This window comes from Lissotriton vulgaris, chromosome 3_1, assembly GCF_964263255.1.
Source record: "Lissotriton vulgaris chromosome 3_1, aLisVul1.2, whole genome shotgun sequence".
NCBI classification, from domain to species: domain Eukaryota; kingdom Metazoa; phylum Chordata; class Amphibia; order Caudata; family Salamandridae; genus Lissotriton; species Lissotriton vulgaris.
This window is the reverse complement of record NC_141689.1, coordinates 116,677,235-116,698,406: the sequence shown is the minus strand read 5'-3', so window position 1 is coordinate 116,698,406 and position 21,172 is coordinate 116,677,235. Positions and strand designations below refer to the sequence as shown.

At 49.5% G+C, this 21,172-nt stretch overlaps 1 protein-coding gene across 11 annotated transcripts in view; it reads left to right on the top strand.

Annotated features, from left to right (window-relative positions):
• Positions 1-21,172, top strand: part of DCTN1 (dynactin subunit 1) — a 624,416-nt gene that overhangs the window by 516,828 nt on the left and 86,416 nt on the right. For 7 of the 11 annotated variants that reach the window (XM_086960178.1, XM_086960174.1, XM_086960175.1 and 4 more), the window contains 2 exons: positions 3,933-3,947; positions 5,226-5,359. In XM_086960178.1, the coding sequence (XP_086816304.1) occupies positions 3,933-3,947; positions 5,226-5,359 (149 nt within the window). The remainder of the gene's footprint in view (positions 1-3,932; positions 3,948-5,225; positions 5,360-21,172) is intronic. The other 4 variants (XM_086960179.1, XM_086960173.1, XM_086960177.1 and 1 more) reach the window with 1 other exon arrangement.

Below are 21,172 nucleotides of genomic sequence, written 5' to 3'. Positions count from 1 at the left end.
TCATAGCATTCATGTTGTGCGGATTCCTCTGCATTTTGAACAAGATATTCCCTTCTGCTAGGGAGCAGACTGTCTCATCCCATTAAATTAGTACTAATTACTCTAGCTTGACTACTCATGATGGCCATTTTATAGTGACACTCTATTCAGATAAAGTAACTTGAGGGAGTGATTACGGTGCTGTGGGCCCTGTGGTTTTTCCTCCTGGAGTATGAGTGCTTTCTCACTTGAGGCTGACGCTTTCTGTGAGATGCAGCAGATTCTCTGCTTCCTTGATGAGCATACTTGTGGACTCCAGATTTCAAACCAAACCATGCAAAGTCTACTTGGGTTAATCCATTGACTCGCCTATCCACAACACAGCCTTGCACCCCCTGACCAACTCCCTCCCGCCCCCCCTACCCCTTCCTCTTTCGTTCCGGAGCAGTTTTTCTTTCTGAGAGAAAAGTACAAGACTGTATCAGGGTTCCACTTTTGAGTTCCAGGAGGCCATTTCCTAGGTTTGCTGACCATCTATAAGCCATTCTGGCAGATGTAGAGCATGAGGAAACGATAGCCAGGATGGACCCAGCATCTTCGAGGAGATGTTCAACTCTTCGAATTTTAAATAGTCAATCATCACATTAGTGGTCTCCAAAGGCACAAGAGATAGCAGATACACAAAGGAAAATCATGAGTTTACTAAATAAAAAACACTGAAGGAATTTAGAGCAGAAATCATGAACTGTAATAGTGTCAAGAGCAAGCTGTACCTAGCAGGAACAGGGAAAGCTAACCACGTTCTGGTACATGCAAACAGAAACTGAACCTCAACAGATGTTCAGAACAGGCATTGGTGTCCAGCTGAGAAAACAGCAACTGGAGAGTGGGGTAAGGGCTCAGACAAAAATAACTCTGGCAAAACAAGATGTGTGTGTAAACTCAGTGTTCCTCTGACAACTAAAGGTCAGAGCTGGACACAAAAGGAAATAAAATTGAACACATTGGTGTTGCTAAGCTTTCAAGGGTTCCACTGGCACTCAGCAAGACAGCAAACAAACTAGCTGCAAATTAGAACAGATGCCCAGTGACTGCTCTGAAGTTCTAGTGAAAATCTCTCATCCTTTTCTCTGCTTGTGCATGCTTACAGATACCAGGAAGCAAAAGATTGACACAAGTAAAATCTAGCTGCAACAGAGAATAAATGTGTATTTTCATGTTGACCGGAAAGCTTCCAAAACAGTCTAGTATTGTACTACAAGTTGTAATTTGGACTTAAAGTACACATATGCTTAGATTTTGGCTAAAGCCTAGAAGGACAGTAGTACAAATTCATTTTGCAGACGCAAACTCTGCAATTTGCAAAGTCACAGGGGTTGCAGCTATAAAAAATAGCTGTTTGGTATGTTAAGCTCATTTTGCAAGTCGGAAAAGCATCTCTAAATCAAAGAATGTGTTTACCGACTCATAACGAATCTCAATTAGGAAGGGGCGCAAAAAGGGTGTTCCCTCCTCATTGCAATTTGTATCGTATATATCAGGTAGACCATTGAACAATTACCACATCCTCAGAATGAGGATGAAGCTGTCCCTTTGAACTGTCAGGTGACCACGCGGAAGGGTTTGGGATGTGTAGTATGGTGGGTGCAGGCAGTATCCAAGCATCCTGCGCTACTTTAAGAAACACAGGCTGCTGAGATGTTGATCACAGCAACTGTAAATGCAAATTTCTTAGTCAGGAGATGTGTAAAGGATACACCTAGTATGATTAGTGAGCATTGCTTCCTTGATATGGTTTAAAAAGCTGGAAGCAGAGTTTGCAGTACTGTCCGAAAGAATCTTGGCCTGCTCACTTAAACACTGAAAACGCAGGGGTGGAAATAAAGATATCTTTCATACTGTTTAATGTAGTCCCTGGACTGATAGAGTTGACCAAATCTGATATATATTTCAATACAGTGATGCGCTGCACTCTTAAGAACTCCGGTTATTCAATATTTATTACCCTATCGCATATCGATGCCACCAATGCGTTTCAGCCCTCCTTGACCTTAATCATGTGATTAAGGCCTAGGAGGGCTGAAACGCGTTGGTGGTATCGATATGGTAATATATATTGAATAACCAGAGTTCTTAGAGTGCAGCGCATCTTTGTATTGAAATTAATTCGAGGGCTTGGACCATGCCTGCACCCGTTGCCGAGCGCGCTGCAGATCAGGATCCAAATTGGGTACACACACACACAAACTTAGAGAGAATGTTACCTGTTCTTACAGACCTTATATTTTCAGCACATACGTCACAAGATTTTAAAACTTTGCAGGAACAAAGACTAGCATTTCACTTTACAAATGAAGATTAGCTTGATTTGTTCCATGTACTGAAGGAGGCAACATTACAACTACGCTATTTGGAGGTTTTACACAGATTGTATTGGTTTCCTCTCAGGCTATACACAGCAAAGTTAACTGATTCAGAAGGATGTTGGGAATGTTTGAAATTCAACGAGACGTACATGTATTGTTGAACTGTAAAAGGTTGAAACAATATTAGGGACATATATGGGGCACTTTGAAGCAATAAATGTGGCTACAAGAAGCATAATTTGCCTGGTTACATGATACCACATCTATCCTACACTTAAATTTAGTCGGATATGGTTTGCAACATCTACGCCCATTGTACACATGTTAATCCTAAAGTTATAGAAGACTATGAAGATAAAATCAGAGTCTGATAGCCGGGGCTATCAGGCACAGGGGCAGCCGCTCTGGCCCCGCAGGACCCCACCCGGAGGACCCTGCCAAGCGGCATGACCGAGGACTGAGCCTGGGGTAGGGAGGCCGACCTCCCCGTGGCCCCTGGGAGACCCTGAACCGAGCCAAGCAGGGGGAGGCTCCCCAGGCACGAGTGAACCCCGTCCCGGACCTTTGGCAGACAGGCAGGGTGCGGGGAAGGGCGCAGGGATAGAGCACCCAACCCAGGGCCCGCCGGGGCCCCAGGACCCAGTCGGGGCTACCCAGCCCAGAGGCACAGGGGCAGCCGCTCTGGGCCCGCAGGACCCCACCCCGGGCACCCTGCCACGTGGCAGGACTGAGCCCGGGATGGGGAGGCCGACCTCCCCGTGGCCCCTGGGAGACCCTGAACCGAGCCAAGCAGGGGGAGGCTCCCCAGGCACGAGTGCACCCCGTCCCGGACCTTTGGCAGACAGGCAGGGTGCGGGCAGGGGCCCAGTGATAGAGCAATGTCTGACATGGCAAGTTATATAAAATTAATATATACAATAAATGATCGACTGGGTAAATTTGAGGAGATATGGGGAATTTTTATAAAGAAATGATCAGAATTCAGTTGCGAAAACAAACAAGGAGGGATATGCCCTTCAGTCTACACGTGGTTCAATGCCATTTTGGTGTTTGTTGGTTGACCACTCCCCTCCCTGACAAGGCTTTTGTGTCGTGTGTGCATAATCTAGAATCTAAAAATGTCCCTGAATGCAGGTTAAAGCCAGCTTTAGTAGGAAAAAAAGGTCCACAATGAAGTGGTAGCCTACTGTGTTAAACTCCTTCACAGCTAAAGTACATTGCTCCCTGATGGGAAATAATCTAAATATAAATCTAAGAAGGACAATAGTTTTGAGACTTTAGTCAAAGGTATGTAAATATCTATTGTGTTTATTCAGCATCATGGCAATGATAAATTGTTGCAAATGAAACGTTTCATAGACTGAGGTGATTCTCTATTTATTTTATTCTGTATTTTTGTATTTTGCCGGGTGCAACCAAGAAATGATGACCTTTATTTTTAGTGGTCTTTACTTTGTACTATTTTCTTCTCTCTGCAGTAGACTCTTTCCTCTTATATTGTGTCTTAATCTATATTCTGATCCTCCTTCTCATTCCTCCTTTTCTATCTTTCCTGCGATGTTTCTACTTCTCGTTGTACTTCTTCAGATGAACAGTTGAAAGGTAAAGTATTGCATGTCCCTTTTAGGCATGTTCTCTACACACACATTGTTTTTTGCTGGCAGACTCTGAAGGGCCATGCAACACTGGTATGCTCTGTATCTGGAGTGAACCGTAAAATACAGTTATGCAACTTAAACCAATGTATCTGTTTCTATATCAAGTTGCATTTTAGGTTGAACATTTAAATTTGCCTCTTTTCCTGCATGCTAGACATAATCCAGAAATGTTCTTTCAAAGTAGTATACACGGACTGGTAATGTGAAGTCATTTAAAGCTGCAGTATTCTGCACACATAGAAACCTGTGACCAGTCTTCTATCGTTACATGCGTGCGCCTTAACCCTTGTCCAGAACCCTTCTTACTAAGGAGTGGAGGTGATGGCTGCTTTTGGATCACTGGGAATGAATTTCAAAACTTAATATGTAGCGCTTGAAGAATTTTGGAGTATATTCAATGTACCTACTGGCTAAAGGGCATGCAAAGATGCCATCTTTTATCTGCTGTGGCACATTCGCTTCAAAGGCCTTTGGTAGTTCCTTAGCAGTAAGAATGCTTGAAGGCACTTCATTCCTCTTGGCTGACTAGGATAGTTATGCCTGTCTATGAACTGTTGAATTCAAGGGGCTTAGTGCCAATAAGCATTGGAAGGACTTCGGATGAGGAGTCTTCCACCAGAAAACAACATACGTGTTTCTTTTTCAACCGTCTGCATTTGTAGGAAAACTTAAGAGGATTTCCTGCTCCAAAGGAGTTGCCTGTGCAACCCCGGAGATGTCACAAGTCAGCACTTTACCTTTTTTTATTGTTTTTTCAGTTTGAATAAGGACCATATTCAAGTAAACCATGAAGACTCTTTCCCTTAGTCTGTGAATACTGCTCTTCTTCCATAACTACGATTTGTCAGGCGTCTTTGACGGATGTTAGCATTTATTAACTCACATTTATGAGCGAAAAACGAAAATGTTCTCCCAGTCATTTCTCTGTCTCTTCCTGGCTATGGAGAGGTTGGTGTTAAACTGTAGTAGATACCAGCAAGCTCCTTACTATGCTTTCTAAAAGTAAAACCAGGCTGTATCAAGTAAGTACACACACACCAGAACAAGAAAACTGGTCTCGACGAGAGAGAGGAAGAAACCTGAAAAAAACTCCAAAATGAAATTGAGTAATTAGACTGCATCAGTGCTTCAAAAGAGTGTATTGATACTTGCCAAAACCTGGGTGAAAGATTGCAATGTTAAGTATTGTATGTAAAATGGTAATCATATTAATTATTTTTAGGTGCAGCTCAAGGCCAGGTGATGATGGGTGGAACAGGTCCTGTTCAAGTTAAGGATTCTCCTCTTCTTCTTCAGAAAATCGATGCGCTTCAGTTATCGATCAAACATTTGAAACATGAGAATAACAGGCTGAAAGTGAGTTTTTCCTATGTTGAATTCAGTTCTTTGTCAGTGTAGGCTCTGTTTTATTTTTTATCTTCAAACTTTTTGTTAAAGATTTTGGTGCAATCCACACAAAATAACATGTAAAAAGAAAAAATACATATTATTTTAGCCTCTCATCCAAATCTTTTCAGTAGGTGCACAATTGTAGTTTTGATTCATATTTCAATCTGCAGATTCCTCACCTTTGGAATATCCTCAGATGGCAGATTAGATCTAGAAGATTTTTTGAACATATCCCCTGCACTGGGGCATTGTCTGGTATATGTCGAAGTCCAACTCGAAGTGACAAGTGGAGCTGACACAGATTCCCTTCTTTCATGCCTCATACATTGTTTCGGAGCTAGCTCCTGACATTTGTTGTTAGTTGACAACCTTTTTCTGTTCCATATTTTTTTCCATTATGCAAGGCAACATTTCCCCTCCTAAAACTGCAGAGTTTAAACCTTTTAAAGACTATTACAAACAAATGTCTGTGACCCATCGTCACAAGCTGCGTCTCTGGTGTTTGGGGATGGACCACGACTTCCAGCCATTTGATTGCATTCCTACAAAACTGGCCAAGCTCTCAGATCTAACTCCGCCTGTAAAAGGCTAGAAATGGAGGACGATCTTTAACTGTTGAACACCCTGCCTCTTACTCTTCAGAAATCAATAATGAATTGTCTCTCAGAAAACGCCTCAAAGCCTTTCTATTTGTAATCTAACCCCGACAGGTGAGATTGTGGCGAGACTGACTCTGGAGCACGAGACTCTCAGTTCGATCCAGGGAGGCCGCTCAACATCGTGTGATTCTGATCCAATAGGGACTGGACATACTATAATGAAAAGTTCGATGTAATTCTGTTACAAAAATCATAGGGTTTGAATGATTGAGTGGAAGGGCTGTCTCCACTTTTGTGTGGCAGCTGTTTCCTCTCAGTCCAATAGACCAAAGGGAGGGAAAGGCTATTCTTTTGTGTTCCACATTATCTCCTAAGGTATTTCCAATTAAATTTACACATTCTGGTTTTCAGGTTATTTGAGTGGTGCGTTGCTATACTTTTAACTTACTCTTATTGGGTTTTATAATTCTGTCAACTAAAAGGAGAAAGCTGGCCGTGTTGTCACCTTGTTCCAACTTATTGATATTCCTAATCACAAATGCTCCTTAGTACACAAATGTTTTATAATCATAATGGAAGGGAATTTAAATGCTTAAGTTAGTTTGAGATTATTCATCAGCGGAGTATGGATGTTAGAGGGGAAACCCTATTTAGGAAGTTACTCAACTATGAGCTTGTCCATTTTATTGAAATTATGAAGGTTTTCAAATCCCCACTTTTATTGATCGCGCAGGGAAGTACAATTGATTTCATCTTTATATCTTTCTTTGCTTCCTATTCTTGAGTCTCAGATTCAGCAGAGAAGTGCGGTAGAGGTCATAACCCTAATACTCTGAAAATGATGGTGCTGGAATGTGAACCCATATCTCACCGCAGATGCACTATAGCCATTTGGTCGGTGGGCAAACTGCTCTTGATACCAACTACCTATTATACGCTTGCTTAACTTCAATTTAACTTTGATTATGGAAATGCTACTGAGCTAACCAGTGATACATGGGGGATTTAGTGGATGCATCTAATAATCTGGGGGAAATCATAAAAAAACTTCTTCTGTTCCCGTTTGTTTCCAGGCATAATATCTGAACCGAGTTGGTTTAACAGTACTTGCAGGTCTGTAATACACACAGAAGGACTGTCCTACACAAAGCCTCTAGGGACAGGGTCAGTATTTCTTTATTGTGGACTGAATGTAAAAAGGCACTTAAAGTTAGGAAGCAGGTGATTAAAATGGGTAGTTGCAATCATTTAATAAACGCCTACTTGGAGGATAATTAATTCTGGCGACCTTCTTGTCAGACACTGTTATTCCTCTCGACAAGTGGGTGTCACATTTTAAATCCATTTATGGCCTCAATCCAGAAGACCTTACTCATTAAGATGATTCTACTATTAGTAATCCTCAGACCATCTTTAACTTAGAAGTGTATTTGGCTGTTGTTCAAAGTCCAAGCAATAAGGCACCGGTTCCAGATGGTTTCCCGATGGACCTATACAAGGCCAAGCCGGAGTTCTGGGCACCTATTACTAACGACTAACGCCCATAATTCTGTTGCTTGATCTAAGTTACCTAGTTCATGGCACTCCGCTATCATCATGCTGGTTTTCAAGACGTGCAGTAGGCAAGATCCAGAGTGCTATTGCCCAATTTCTTGTTGGATTACTCTGTAAAAATAATGAGATCAGTTGGCCATACCGGGAACCCCGAGGCTTGAAGTGTGGGGGCTGGTTTTACAGCAGTGTAAGGGGGGGTGCAGTTTTGTTACTAGGGGCTGATTTTGCGGGAGTTCTGTGATATTGGACCCCAGTAACAAAACCAGCAAGCAAGTATTTCCAGCCTCCGGGGAACAGGCAGTGCTTCCCCAATGGGGCTGGTCTGAGAAAATTGCCTGGGTTGCTTTGGGTTCCCAGTCTGGCCCCCAGTTAGATGTATAGTCCTGAAGAGAATTATGACCTGAACAGAGGCTCGTGGTATTACCCCTGTCCAGTATGGTTTTTGAGAAGGCTTGGGTACCATAAAGCAGAGCCTTAACCTCCTGTTAATCCAGAAATATACTGTGGCAAAAGAGGGGGAAATATACCCTGCATTCATGGACCTTAGTTTTGCCTTTGACCCGGTAAACTGATCAGTTATAGACTATATTAAAAATCAGGACTTTCTTCGAACCCTTAACCAAGAGCTGAACGCATAGGCTCGATATGACCTTGGGTGAGAATGTACAAATACGTTTAGACAAACTTGGAGTTAGGCAGAGATGTGTGCTTGCTCTAATATTATTTTTAATATATGTTAATAAACTGCATGAATTTTTAACAACCGATGGCTGTGATCTCCCAAAAAGCAAGAACCGCTCTGTGGCAGTGTTTTCTGTATGCTGATGATGTGGTAACTGTGTGCAGATGCCTTCGGGCTTTAAAACGTGGACGTCTGATGTCTGCAACGGACCCTCACCTCATTTGCATGCGGTGTATGGGGGAAGATCACTGCTCCACTGATTGAGAGGCATGCCAACAGTTGAAGCCCAAGTCTCAGAGGGAGCGCCGGATGAAACTTCTCTCGGCTCACATGTCCAGATCGGCTTCGTCACCTCGATCAGCTTCTGCGGAAGGTTCTCAAAAAAGCCGTCGTCATCCTCATCCCTCTCCTATGCCGCAAGAGCGTCGCTCCCATGTCGGTAAGTGTCGCAGTTTGTCCCAGAGGGCTGGTTTCCGGCATGTTGGGGAAATAGGCTCTCTGCGGGTGATGCGACCCGCGTATCCACCGTTTCCTGGTGAGGGGGCGTCGAGAGCCCAGATGGAGACATGCGTGGCAGCTTTGCAGGCCTCGCTGGTTTCTCCTCCTCCTTCCCCTCCTGGGACGTCGGCAAATCCCTTGCGTTGTGTGGGGCCCTCCGCGGCGGCTCAGGCCCCGGCGCCGACTGGCTTGGCTCCAGGCTTGGAGAATGTGGTGCTGTTGGGGTGCGGCCCTTCGGGGGTCCCTCCTTCGGACCACGGCCGTTAACTCCTGCGGGATTCCCAGTGGTGTCACGGGAGTTCGCCGGGGCTCGGGTCTCATCCCCGAGCCCCCCTAGGCCCTCTTGACAGGCGGTGATCTTGGCTGAGGTGATGCCGCTACGGCGCTGCTGGCCCTGGCGGCGCCACAGAGGTCGGCGGACCCCCCTCGTCTCAACATGGGTCGAGGCTGGCGAGGGACCCCTTATCCCTCCCCGGGCCACTCTTGCCCCTCCGCGCAGACAGCTGCCTTGTCGGTGGTCGAGTCGACCATGGTTCTGGGGTCGGCGGGCCCCTCCCGCCCTCTCATGGGTCGAGGCTGGCGGGGGATTCCTTGTCACTCTCAGAAACCCCTCTCATCCCTCCGCGCAGGCGGCTGCCTCGTCGGAGGTCGAGTCAGCGCCGGAAGCCACCTTCTCCGGCCCATCTCCGCTCCCCTGCATCGTGTGGTGTGGAGGAGGCCTGTCTGGCGTCTCCTTCAGCGGCGGTCGACGATGACGTCCTGTCTCTGGTGTCGGACTCTACGGTACCGGACAGGCGTCCGGTAGTGGACTCTAATTCGGACATCCGCTCTTCCCCTGAGGTTGGGCGCCTGCTGGTGTTGTCCTCGCCAGAGACGGCCTGCCAATTCGTGGCGTTTTCCCCAACGTCATCAAAGGACGGCTCCTCGCCGTTTCTGAGGTTTTTGCCAGAGGAGCCACAAGTCCCCCACTCCTCGGCCCCTCTTCCTTCTTTCTGGGCCTGACACGTCCCCACTCCGGTTGGCTTAGGGGATGGCCGCCTAAGCTTGCAGCCATCGCCTACGGAGGAGCTGCTTTCCCCACCGCAAGGCCCTACGGAGGCAGGTGCGGCCTTCACTCGTGCTGTGTCCATGGCTGTGGGTATTTTGCGCATGGGAGACCGGCTGCCCATTTCTTTGCGGATCATCTCCTGGGAGTTCTCTACCAGGGATCTGGTGGTAGGGAGCTGCTGCTTCCTTTTGAGGGTTTGCTTCATTCTTCGCTGATGGGGACTTGGGGGCGTCCTGCCCTGGGTGATCCTGTGCCCCAACACCTTCTGCAGTGTCCCCTTCCAGCACCACGGGACCCGGTGTGTCTTTCCCACCACCCCTCTGCCAGAAGCGTCCTTTTGCAGACTGCTTTTCCATCCCTGCCGCCTCTGTTGTCTCCACCATCACGTTAGGCCCACTGGCTGGACTCTTGGGGGCGCAAACTGTTTGCTTTGACCTGTGCTGTTCTGCGGGCCCTTAACACTCTGTGTGTTGGCTAGGGTCACTTCTTGCTTGTGGAACTCGGCGGAGTCCCTTGGGTCTGCCGCTTCTCAGGAGGGTGCTGGTGTTTATTTGCGGCACCATGCGTTAGCTGGCCGAGAGCTGGCAGTGTTTATTCTTCGCTCCGCTCTGGACATCTCGGAGGTGCTTGGTCATGCCATGGCTTCTTCTGTTGCCCTTTGCCGCCATGCTTGGCTTCGGGACAGTGTGTTACCGGAAAATGTTCAGGAACGGCAGGTGGATCTTCCCTTCAATGGCACGTCTTTGTTCCATGCCCCTGCAGACTCTGCCATCCAGAGGATCTTGGTGGGGCTTCTGCCTCCTCCTCCTCCTCCTTCCTCTTCCCCTTAGTGACCTGTGAGTGGATCTGGTTTTTGGGAGTTGTTCTTTCGTTGGGGCGAGTCACCCCGGTTGTGTGATCTGTGTGCCGCATGTGCATTCGAGTCCTCTTGTTAGGATTGTGGTTCTGTTGGCGGCTGGCCGGCCCTTCTTGATTGTGTGTTTTTCCTACACCGGGGGGGCCCTGATATTAGGCCTTGTGTTATTTCTCTTTGGCTGCTGACAAGCCTTCTACTGGAGTTTCCCGTGAATTTTTCTGTTGTCTGCTGCCGAAGTTTCTTCCAGAGAGGGTTCCCATGTCTTGGGACTTAACATACCCTATGTGGGGTAGTGGTAGCGGTTATATAGCTTGTTCTGTGTTTGGGAGCTGGGGTCTCCTTTGGGCCTCTGCTCTCCATGGCGTTACAGTAAGTTCTATTATTGTGGGCGGACTCCTCCCTGAGGTGTTTCAGGGCCCTTCTTCGCCTTCCGGCTCTCTTCCTTCGGCTGGCGTCTGGCTTGCCTGGAGTGCCTTGTCTTGTGTGTTCTCTGCCTCTAGCTATGTTGCCGGTGCCAGCGTATTGTTTTTCTGCTCCATTGTGCCTTCTGAGCACTCTGGTGGATTGGCCATTCTTGCCTTGTCCACTTCCTTCTTTGGGCCCTGCACCCGGTTCTGCCTCTCCTCCCTGAGGGCTACGATGGGTTTTTTGTCCCTCCCTCTTTCGGGTGCAGTCTGCTTAGTTCTTATGGGGTGACCTCGGGCTTCTTTTTTGCTACCACCTACTTTTATTGCTGTCTGCACCGTTCTGTCTGGTCTATTGCCTTCTGGCTGTGGTAGACTCAGCTACCCTCTGCACGGGGTTTGTTCCCGGTGAAAGGGCTTGTTTTCATTCTACCTCATTTCCTTGGAATCTCAAGGTTGATCTTCTTCCTCGGTCCTTCACTTCCTTGCCTTGGCCTTTGGGGGAGGTTTGGTTGCCTTGTATAGGCGTGGGATGCTTTGGCCAAAAAAATATGAAAAGGGAGTTCCCAATGATAAAGGGGAGTTAATCCTAACTCTACAGGAAAAGCCCAAAGAACAGCTAAATTATATCAAATATTTATTTTTATTAACATAGAAAAATATATCAGTTCTGGAGAATTAATATACAATACATTTCTTTATCATAATTTTGTTTGAAGTTATCATAAAAAACTCATACAAGAAATATTATGGCACCAGCCTAAGGACAAAAAGAACATTAAAAGATTGGCACACAAATCACTCTCTCCCAGTCAGACCAAATTCATACCCATCCAATACACACACATTCAAGAAAAAACATCCAGGAAAAGCGCCGACGCGCGTTTCGGAAAAGTGCCAGTAAAGGCTTCCTTCATCAGGGCGCAAAATATATATAGTCTTGATAAGCGTGGTCTTTCAAGATCCAACAACCCAATCCTGGGAAGGTATCCTAGTAACAATGATGGCTGGCAAATCTTATCAAAGAGCCTGTTTGTAAAGGGGTCCTCTATGTGGTAATAGGTGGCAAAGGCGAGTCGTATTAGTCCTCTATATTAACAGGTTAAAGCCTGGATTCAAGTCGGAAGAGGCAGATGGCTGGTAAAAAAGTGGAAAGCTCAACAGGTCGTCATGAGTTTTGATTAAATAATCTCCCAAAGGTACCACATAATATCAGGGTTCAGAAGTAGCAGCTTTAAAATGGGATAAGGAGATCGAAGACAGTGCAGTATTCAGGCGGCAATGGCAGGACCTGAGAATAGTCAGTGTAACGGCACAAATATTAACGGGACGACAGGAAGCTTGCATTTAAGGTGGCATAACAGAATAGGCAGCCTAGAAATGGACAAACGTATGTCCCGATAAGTCAAAGGACCGCACGGACCCCTCGACTTCGCAGGCCGGATGCTTTGGCCTACTCTTGCCTGGCCCTTGTTTTCCTCTGCGGCGTGTAAATGGGCTTCCTCTTTTATTCTTCCTGCGTCCCCTTTTGGGTCGGTGGTCTTCCGTTTGTAGGGGTTCCCTTGCCTGGGGGTACAGGGCCCCTTGCCTTGTCTGTTGGACTTGTCCCCTGTGGGACCCTCTGTTATGTCCAGGCTGTGGGGTCCTCTCACAGACTCTCCTTCCCAGTGGGTATGGCTAGGATATCTATTCTACGTTAATGAATCTGCGGCTAGTAGTCTCTACCAGATGTATGAGTTACTTACCTTCGGTAACGATGTATCTGGTAGAGACGATTCTAGCCGCATATTCCTTCACGGCCCGCCCATCCTCCCCGTCCAGTGAGGACCTTTAGCTTGGTCTTCTACACTCGCCTCCCTGTGGGTGGCTGTCTTCTGTGAGTGCATTCTTTCCCTCTTTCTGACTGGATGCTCGTCCTGTTTCTTCCTTTCCTCCTCTGTTGGCACATTGGAGGGTGGGTTTATAGGTACTCTGTGCCCTTCTGCTTTGGTTGCTCCAGGCGGGGGGCCTGCTTTTCTCTCGCCCCTCCCTGTTATTACTAAGGATCCTGGTACCTCTGCTATCCTTGGGTTGGAGTCTTTTGGCTGTGCCTCTGCCCTTTGTTCCTTAGGGGGGTCGTCACAATCTATGATGGGGCTGTCTTGGTGTTTTGTCGTTCCGTGTTTGTCTTCGACTGGTTCCCCTTCCTTGTTATTGGTTGGTGTTGTAGTCCTGCTACATGTTGTCATGACATTTTCACATATGTCCCTTGTCTCCAAGGGGGGCTGTCTCTGTACTGGCAGTGTTGCTGCTCAGGGCTGCACTCTGTTTCTTCTTTTCCACTTTTTCTGCTTTTTTGCACACTGTTCCCATACTTGCACAGTTTGTCTGATGGCTCTGCGTTGTGGCGCGGAAAAGTTCTCGGAAGAAAACTGACGTAGGCGCGCCGGGGTGGGACGTATGTGACCTCGCTGACGTCACGTACACGGACTACGCCTGGGCGCGGAGTCCTATGATGCCGTCCCCTCGGCGCGCAGGGATGCTGGGGCAAAAATTATTTGGATCCAGTCTCACACCTGGGGATAATTCTACGTTGAGGAATCTGCAGCTAGAATCGTCTCTACCAGATACATCGGTTCGAGGCATGTGGGCTGCTGAATTCATATCTGTGCATAGATCGCCGCCTAGTGTTGGGTCCGGATGATTGCACATTGTTGTCCTGGAAGAGTCTTCGAAGTATCACGAGATAGGTGGCTCCTCCCCTGGACTACAGTGCGCATGGGCATAGACTCCATCCCCAGATTGTTTTTTTCCGCCATTGGGTTCGTATGTCTTTGAATTCCCTCTTGTCGGAATCGATAGAAAACTTTCTTAAGACCAAAAGGTCTTTAGCCTAATACGTCGGTATAGTCTTGCGTTCGGTCTTAGTTCTTTCAGCTCGGCCTCGAGCCGGATTCCCTACACCCGCGTGCTTCCGACGCGGAAGGCCCAGTCGACGCTTCTGACCCTATCAACCGTTCATCATGGAACGTAGTCCATTTAAGAAATGTCCAGTCTGCAACTCGAAGTATCCCCACATCGACGTCCACCCGGTGTGCAACAAGTGTCTGTCGACGGACCACGATGAAGCCAAGTGAGTGGCTTGTTCACGCTTCAGGTCCAAGAAGACGCTTAAACTTCGACGACCTGCGCGCCAGGAGGCCCAGCATTCTGCACCGGCGCCTGTGGACATCTTCGATACAGGGGATGTCGAGGAAGAATCTATCCAGGACATTAATGAGTCGAACCCCGCGTCGGACGTCGACTACGGTTGCAACGCGGATGCTGAGATGTTCGAGGCCGATGAAGTCGTCGACGAGGTAGGAGACGACGACTGGGCCCTCGGGGCCATGGAGGATAGCTCGGACGAGGAGCTTCCTCAAACTGACTCTGGGGCCGTGCCTATTCATAAGGCTCAGGTCGAGGGATCGCCATCGGCCTTACCCATGACCTTACAATGGGTTCTACGGCCCCGCCTTTGGGCTCAGCCATGGACATTGCTGTTGAGCCGCACCCTGGCAAATCGAAACCGAAAGTCAAACCTACAGTCTCGACACAAGACACTGCGCAGGTGCCGTCCTCGAAACCGAAAGTGCACATAGCTTTGGTCGGCTCCAAGGCCTCGGAGCCCTCGGCGCCGAAGAAGCCAAAGGGTGCTGTCGAGCCGAAGGCTCAAGTCAAGGGCGTCGAGACGAAGTCTGCCGCGCCGAAGACTAAAGTCAAGGTGGTCGAGCCGAGTGCCTCGGTGCCGAAGACGGTCGACCCGAAGAAAGCTCTTGGTGACCCGGAAAATGGACTGAGTGACCCGAAGGTTCTCGTAACTCGGCGTCAGCAGGACAGGACCAAGAGCAGCGCACCCCGAGAGTCGACTCCAGGTGAGGTCTCGAAGGAGTCCGTCGAACCGGCGCGCCCATCCGCCGCGTTCACCAAGAAGGTTACGGACTCCCTACAAGGCATCAGGGACAAGACCTTATCGATCGGACCGAAGGATCCTCAGCCTCCGAAACCGGTTGAGAAGCCGCGTAAGGCATCCACGCCCATCCATTTCACGTTGCCGCCGAAGACGGCGCCGAAGGCTTTCGCTCCTAAGGCGGTCGCCGGCGGTCGCCGGCGGTCGCCGGCGTTCCCGAGAAGGTTTCCTCGACGCCGAAGTCCTCAACGGTGGCCTCCAGCCCACAACCTCAACTACCTTCAGTGGACGAGCATCAGGAACACTTCATTGATGCCGAAACGGGCAGGCTTTCCCTCCTCAAGCGTAAAATCGCCCCGGAACGTCCAATGGAGTCCTACAAGATCCCTCTCAAGAAAAAGGACTCTGCTTTCACTCCCGTCTTGGTGGAACCACTCTCTCCACAGACTCATGATGTTTCGCCCACTTACTCTGCTGTGGACGCTGGGGAGGGTGATGATGAGGATGAGTATAGTTATCCTGTCTATACAGACCCTGAGGATATCGACGAACCCTGGGCCGCTGGTGCTGACCCAGATGACCCTCAAGCGGGACAAGACCCTCAACTATTTTCGGCAAAAACGTCTCCTACAGAAGGCTCTGCAGCTTTCAATGCCCTCATCAAACGGGCAGCTACCAATCACAACGTCCAGCTTCATGCTGACCCTGTTGATGTCGACTTCCTTTTTGATACCTTCTCAGTCTCAGAAAGAACTGTCAAGACTCTGGCTATGCTAAAAGGTGTTCTGAAACATGCTGGCGAGATCTTTAAAGAACTTACCAGGGCGAGGGTGATAAACCCTAGGATTGAGAAGAAATACAAGTCAGCGCCTACTGATCCTACCTACATCAAAGGACAGTTGCCTCTGGACTCCCTTGTCGTCTCGAATGCCCGGAAGAGGGCTAATTCTCAGACAACGGGTGATGCCCCTCCCCCAGACAAAGAATCCAAGGTCTTTGAGGCGTCTGGGTAGAGGGTAGCAGCACAGGCAGCCAACATCTGGCGCATTTCAAACACACAAGCGCTTCTGGCACGTTATGACAGGGCACACTATGACAGACTGGAGACCCTGTTGCAGCACCTGCCTGATGAATACAAGGAGGTGGCTGAAATGTTTATTCAGGAGGAGAAGCTGATCTCTAACGCTTCGATTAAGTGCGCTCTGGATGCGGCTGATACTTCTGCCAGAGCTGTGAACACTAGTGTTATGCTATGACGACATGCCTTGCTGAGAATCTCTAGATTTAAGCCAGAAATCCAAACCACCATCCTTAATCAAACAGTGAATCCAGATCACCTGTTTGGCCCGGAGGTTGACACCACCTTAGAAAAAATTAAGAAGGACACGGAAACTGCTAAATCCATGGGTGCCTTACAGTCCCAGCAGTTTCGGGGTGGGTCTTTTCGTCGCTCAGGCACTAGAGGCGTTTCCAGAGGCCAGCTCTCCCAGTCCACGCAGTACTACAAGGCCAACACTCAATCCACATACACCAACAAGAGCCGCGGTGGATATCGTGGTAACAGCGCAAAGGGCAGAGGTCGTGGAAACAACAACTCCAGATCCTCTGCCACCAACAAACAGTGACGCCTTGTCACTGCCCCCCGACCATACAACACCGGTCGGGGGGAGACTCCAGCAGTTCCTGCCAGTCTGGAAGTCATCACCACAGACAGGTGGGTCAGAAAGCTTGTACAATACGGTTATTGTCTGGAGTTAACATCCACTCCACCCAACATACCCCCAAGACACCGTCCTATGTCGGCCGAGCATTTGCACTTATTGCAGCAGGAGGTCATCGTCATGCTGCAAAAAGGGGCAATCGAGCTTGTGCCAGTGCCGGAAAGAGGCACAGGGGTCTACTCCCTGTACTTCTTAATACCAAAGAAAGACGGGTCCCTCAGGCCCATCCTGGACCTCAGGCCACTCAACCAATTTATCCTGTCGGAGAACTTCCATATGCTGACCCTGCAGCAAGTGCTCCTGTTGCTCAGTCAGGGGGATTTTCTCGCGACTTTAGACCTAAAGGATGCGTATTTTCACAGTTCGAGGCATGTGGGCTGCTGAATTCATATCTGTGCATAGATCGCCGCCTAGTGTTGGGTCCGGATGATTGCATATTGTTGTCCTGGAAGAGTCTTCGAAGTATCACGAGATAGGTGGCTCCTCCCCTGGACTACAGTGCGCATGGGCATCGCCTCCATCCCCAGATTGTTTTTTTCCGCCATTGGGTTCGGATGTGTTTCGGTTCCCTCTGTCGGAATTGATAGTTTAACTTTCCTTACTTGAGACCAAAAGGTCTTTAGGATTGGCGTCGGTATTGTCCATCGTTCGGGTCTGTTTATTCCTCAGCTCCGAACACTTGCTGCCCTTCCGCGTGCTCTCGGCGCGGACGGGCCTACACGACGCTCCAGACTACTTAAACATGGAACGAACTCCGTTTAAGAGGTGCCCGGTGTGCACCTCAAAGTATTCACACCTCGACGTGCACCCAGTGTGCAACAAGTGTTTGTCGCCGGACCACGATGAGGCCAGGTGTATGGCCTGCTCCAAGTTCCGGTGTAAGAAGACTCTCAAGCTTCGTCGGGCCGCTAGACTCCAGGCCCAGTTATCAGCGCCCCCGCCAGACAACATCTTCGAGGAAGACGTTGAGGACGACACCGTATTGCAAGTTTCGGACTCCAGCCCAGCGTCGGAAGATGACAACTACGACGCAGGGGACGAGGAGTTTTAGGAAGTCGTCGGAGAGGTAGGGGACGGCGACGGGACCATTGCCACCGTGGAGGATAGCTCAGAGGAGGAGCATCCTCAGACTGACTCAGGGGTCAATCCCCATTATACGGCCCAGGTCGAGGGATCGCCTTCGGGCCTTACCCAAGACCTCAATACTCGTCCCACGACCCCGCCTCCGGGCCCGGCCACGGACATTGGTGATGCGCCACTCCCGGTGAAGAAACCGAAAGTGAAGCCATCAGGGTCCGCACCAACGGTATCGAAACCGAAAGTGAAAGTCTCACTGGTGGGGCAGAAGGCTCCAGAGGCCTCAGCGCCTAAAAGGTCCAAAATGGCCGTCGTCATCAAGAGCCACGCCAAGATGGCCGACCCGAAGACCCCGGCGTCGGCGCCGAAGATGGTCGAGGTCGATGACCTAAAAAAGGCCTCGAAGAAGCGTCAGGACGACCCCAAAGCTCCGGCTGCGCCGATTCCGGTCGTCAAGGCCAAAGGTGGTGATGTGTCGGCTCCGAAGACCGTGCCTTTGATCGCCGACCCTATTCCGGACTCAGGGGAATCGCTCGGGCCGGGCCAGCCCTCCCTGTCCTTAACCAAAAAGGTCACAAAATCCCTTCAACGTATTCGGAAGGACGCATCGGCTCCCGAACCGAAGGATGTGGTGCCGAAGCCTTCACAGACACCGGCGAAGGCGCTGGCGCCGATCCATTTCACGCTGCCGCCGAAGACGACGCCGAAGGCTTTCGCTCCAAGACATGGGGCCGGGGTGCCCTTGAAGCTGGTGTCGACGCCGAAAGCGTCATTGGTGGTGCAGAAGCCTCGGCTCCAGCCTCTCGCGGACGAGGAGCGTCGAGAGGTTGTCATCGACGCCAACACAGGCAAACTCTCTCTCCTTAAAAGGAAGATCACCTCGGAGCCAGTGTTGGAACATTTTCGTATTCCACTCAAAAAGAAGTTGGACTCTGCGGGTACTTCTGCCCCTATAGAGCCTGCATCTCCTCAAAATATAGAACTCTCACCAACTCATTCTAACGCTGGGGAAGGTTACAGAGATGAGGAGGAAGAGTACAATTATCCAGCGTACTCGGATCCAGAGGAGGTCAATGAACCTTGGTCTGCTGGAGGCGACACTGAGGACCCTCAGTCAGGTCACGAACCGCAGCTTTTTGCAGCGAAAACTTCTCCAACAGAGGACTCTGCAGCCTTCAACGCTCTAATTGAGAGAGCTGCTGCTAATCATGATGTCGACCTCCATGCGGACCCAGTGGATGTCGATTTTCTGTTTGACACTTTCTCAGTGGCTGAAAAGTCGGTCAAGACATTGCCTATGCTCAAGGGAGTGCTGAAGCACGCGCCAGAGGTTTTCAGGGAGCCCACTCGGGCGCGAGTCATCAATCCTCGTATTGACAAGAAATACAAGGCAGCGCCCACTGATCCAACGTACATCAAGGGACACTTGCCACTGGATTCTTTGGTTGTATCCAACGCACGCAAGCGGGCAAACTCGCAAACCACGGGTGATGCTCCTCCCCCAGACAAAGAATCGAAAATCTTTGAAGCCTCAGGAAAACGTATTGCTGCGCAGGCAGCCAATATTTGGCGCATTTCAAACACGCAGGCCCTACTTGCACGCTACGATAGGGAGCACTACGACACCCTAGAAACACTTCTTCAGCACTTACCTGATCAGTACAAAGAGGGAGCTGAAATGTTAATTCAGGAGGGGAAGCTAATCACCAATGCTTCCATTAAGTGTGCACTGGACGTGGCAGATACCGCCTCCAGGGCTATAAACACTAGCGTGTTACTGCGTAGGCATGCATGGCTTAGGATATCAGGCTTCAAGCCAGACATACAGACAACCATCTTAAATCAAACAGTTAATCCAGACCACCTGTTTGGCCCTGAAGTGGATGCAACCCTTGAAAAAGTGAAAAAAGACACGTACACTGCTAAGTCTATGGGGGCCCTCCAGTCCCAGCAGTTCCGGGGTGGTTCCTTTCGCCGCTCCAATAACAGAGGCACCTCAAGGGGTCAGGCATCGCAATCCACGCAGTACTATAAAAGTAACACCCAGACCTCATACACCAACAAGGGTAGAGGTGGTTACAGGGGTAACAACGTCAAAGGCAGGGGACGTGGAAACAACAGCTCCAGGTCCTCCACCACCAACAAACAGTGACGCCGGTCGGGGGGAGACTCCAGCAGTTCCTGCCCGCGTGGAAATCCATCACCACGGACAGGTGGGTCAAATCTCTTATCCAGTACGGTTACTGTCTGGAACTTACTTCCACTCCACCAAACATACCTCCAAAAAACCGTCCTATGTCCGGCGAGCACTTGCACTTGTTGCAGCAAGAGGTCATAGTCATGCTGCAAAAAGGGGCAATAGAGCTCGTGCCACTGCAAGAAAGGGGAACAGGAGTGTTCGAGGCATGTGGGCTGCTGAATTCATATCTGTGCATAGATCGCCACCTAGTGTTGGGTCCGGATGATTGCACATTGTTGTCCTGGAAGAGTCTTCGAAGTATCACGAGATAGGTGGCTCCTCCCCTGGACTACAGTGCGCATGGGCATCGCCTCCATCCCCAGATTGTTTTTTTCCGCCATTGGGTTCGGATGTGTTTCGGTTCCCTCTGTCGGAACCGATAGTTGTTCAACTTCGACTCGAGACCAAAAGGTCTTTAGGCTGGGCGTCGGTATAGTTGCGTACGGGTTTCTTTCAGACTCTCAGCCCCGATCTCTTGCTGCCCTTCCACGTGCTTTCGGCGCGGACGGGCCTACACTACACTCTTGCTATGGAGCGAACTCAGTTTAAGAAGTGCCCGGTGTGTAACTCTAAATATTCACACCTCGACGTGCACCCTGTATGCAATACCTGCTTGTCACCGGATCACCGCGAAGACACCTGCATGGCGTGTTCGAAGTTCCGGAGCAAGAAGACTTTAAAGATTCGTCGGGCCAATAGGCTCCAGGCTCATTTATCGGCTACGGCGCCCCCACCAGATGACATTTTCCAGGAATCTGTCGAGGGAGAAGACGACGTGCAAGGTTCGGACTCGAATCCCGCATCCGAGGGGGAACCCTACGACGAGGGTGCGGAGAACTTTGACGAAGTCACCGACGAGGTAGGGGACGACGATCAGGCTTTTGCCACGATGGGTGATAGCTCGGAGGAGGAGCATCACGAACCAGACTCAGGGGTTATTACCCTTCATACGGCCCAGGTCGAGGGATCGCCTTCGGGCCTTACCCAAGATCTAACTATGAGTCCTACGTCCCCGCCTCCGGGCCCGGTCACGGACATTTCTGAACCATCACTTACGTCGAAGAAAACAAAAGTGAAACCAACTGGTCACGCACCCTCGGATGCGGAACCGAAAGTGAAAGTTGCGCTGGTGAAGAAGGTTCTGGAGGCGTCAACTTCCAAGAAAACCAAAATG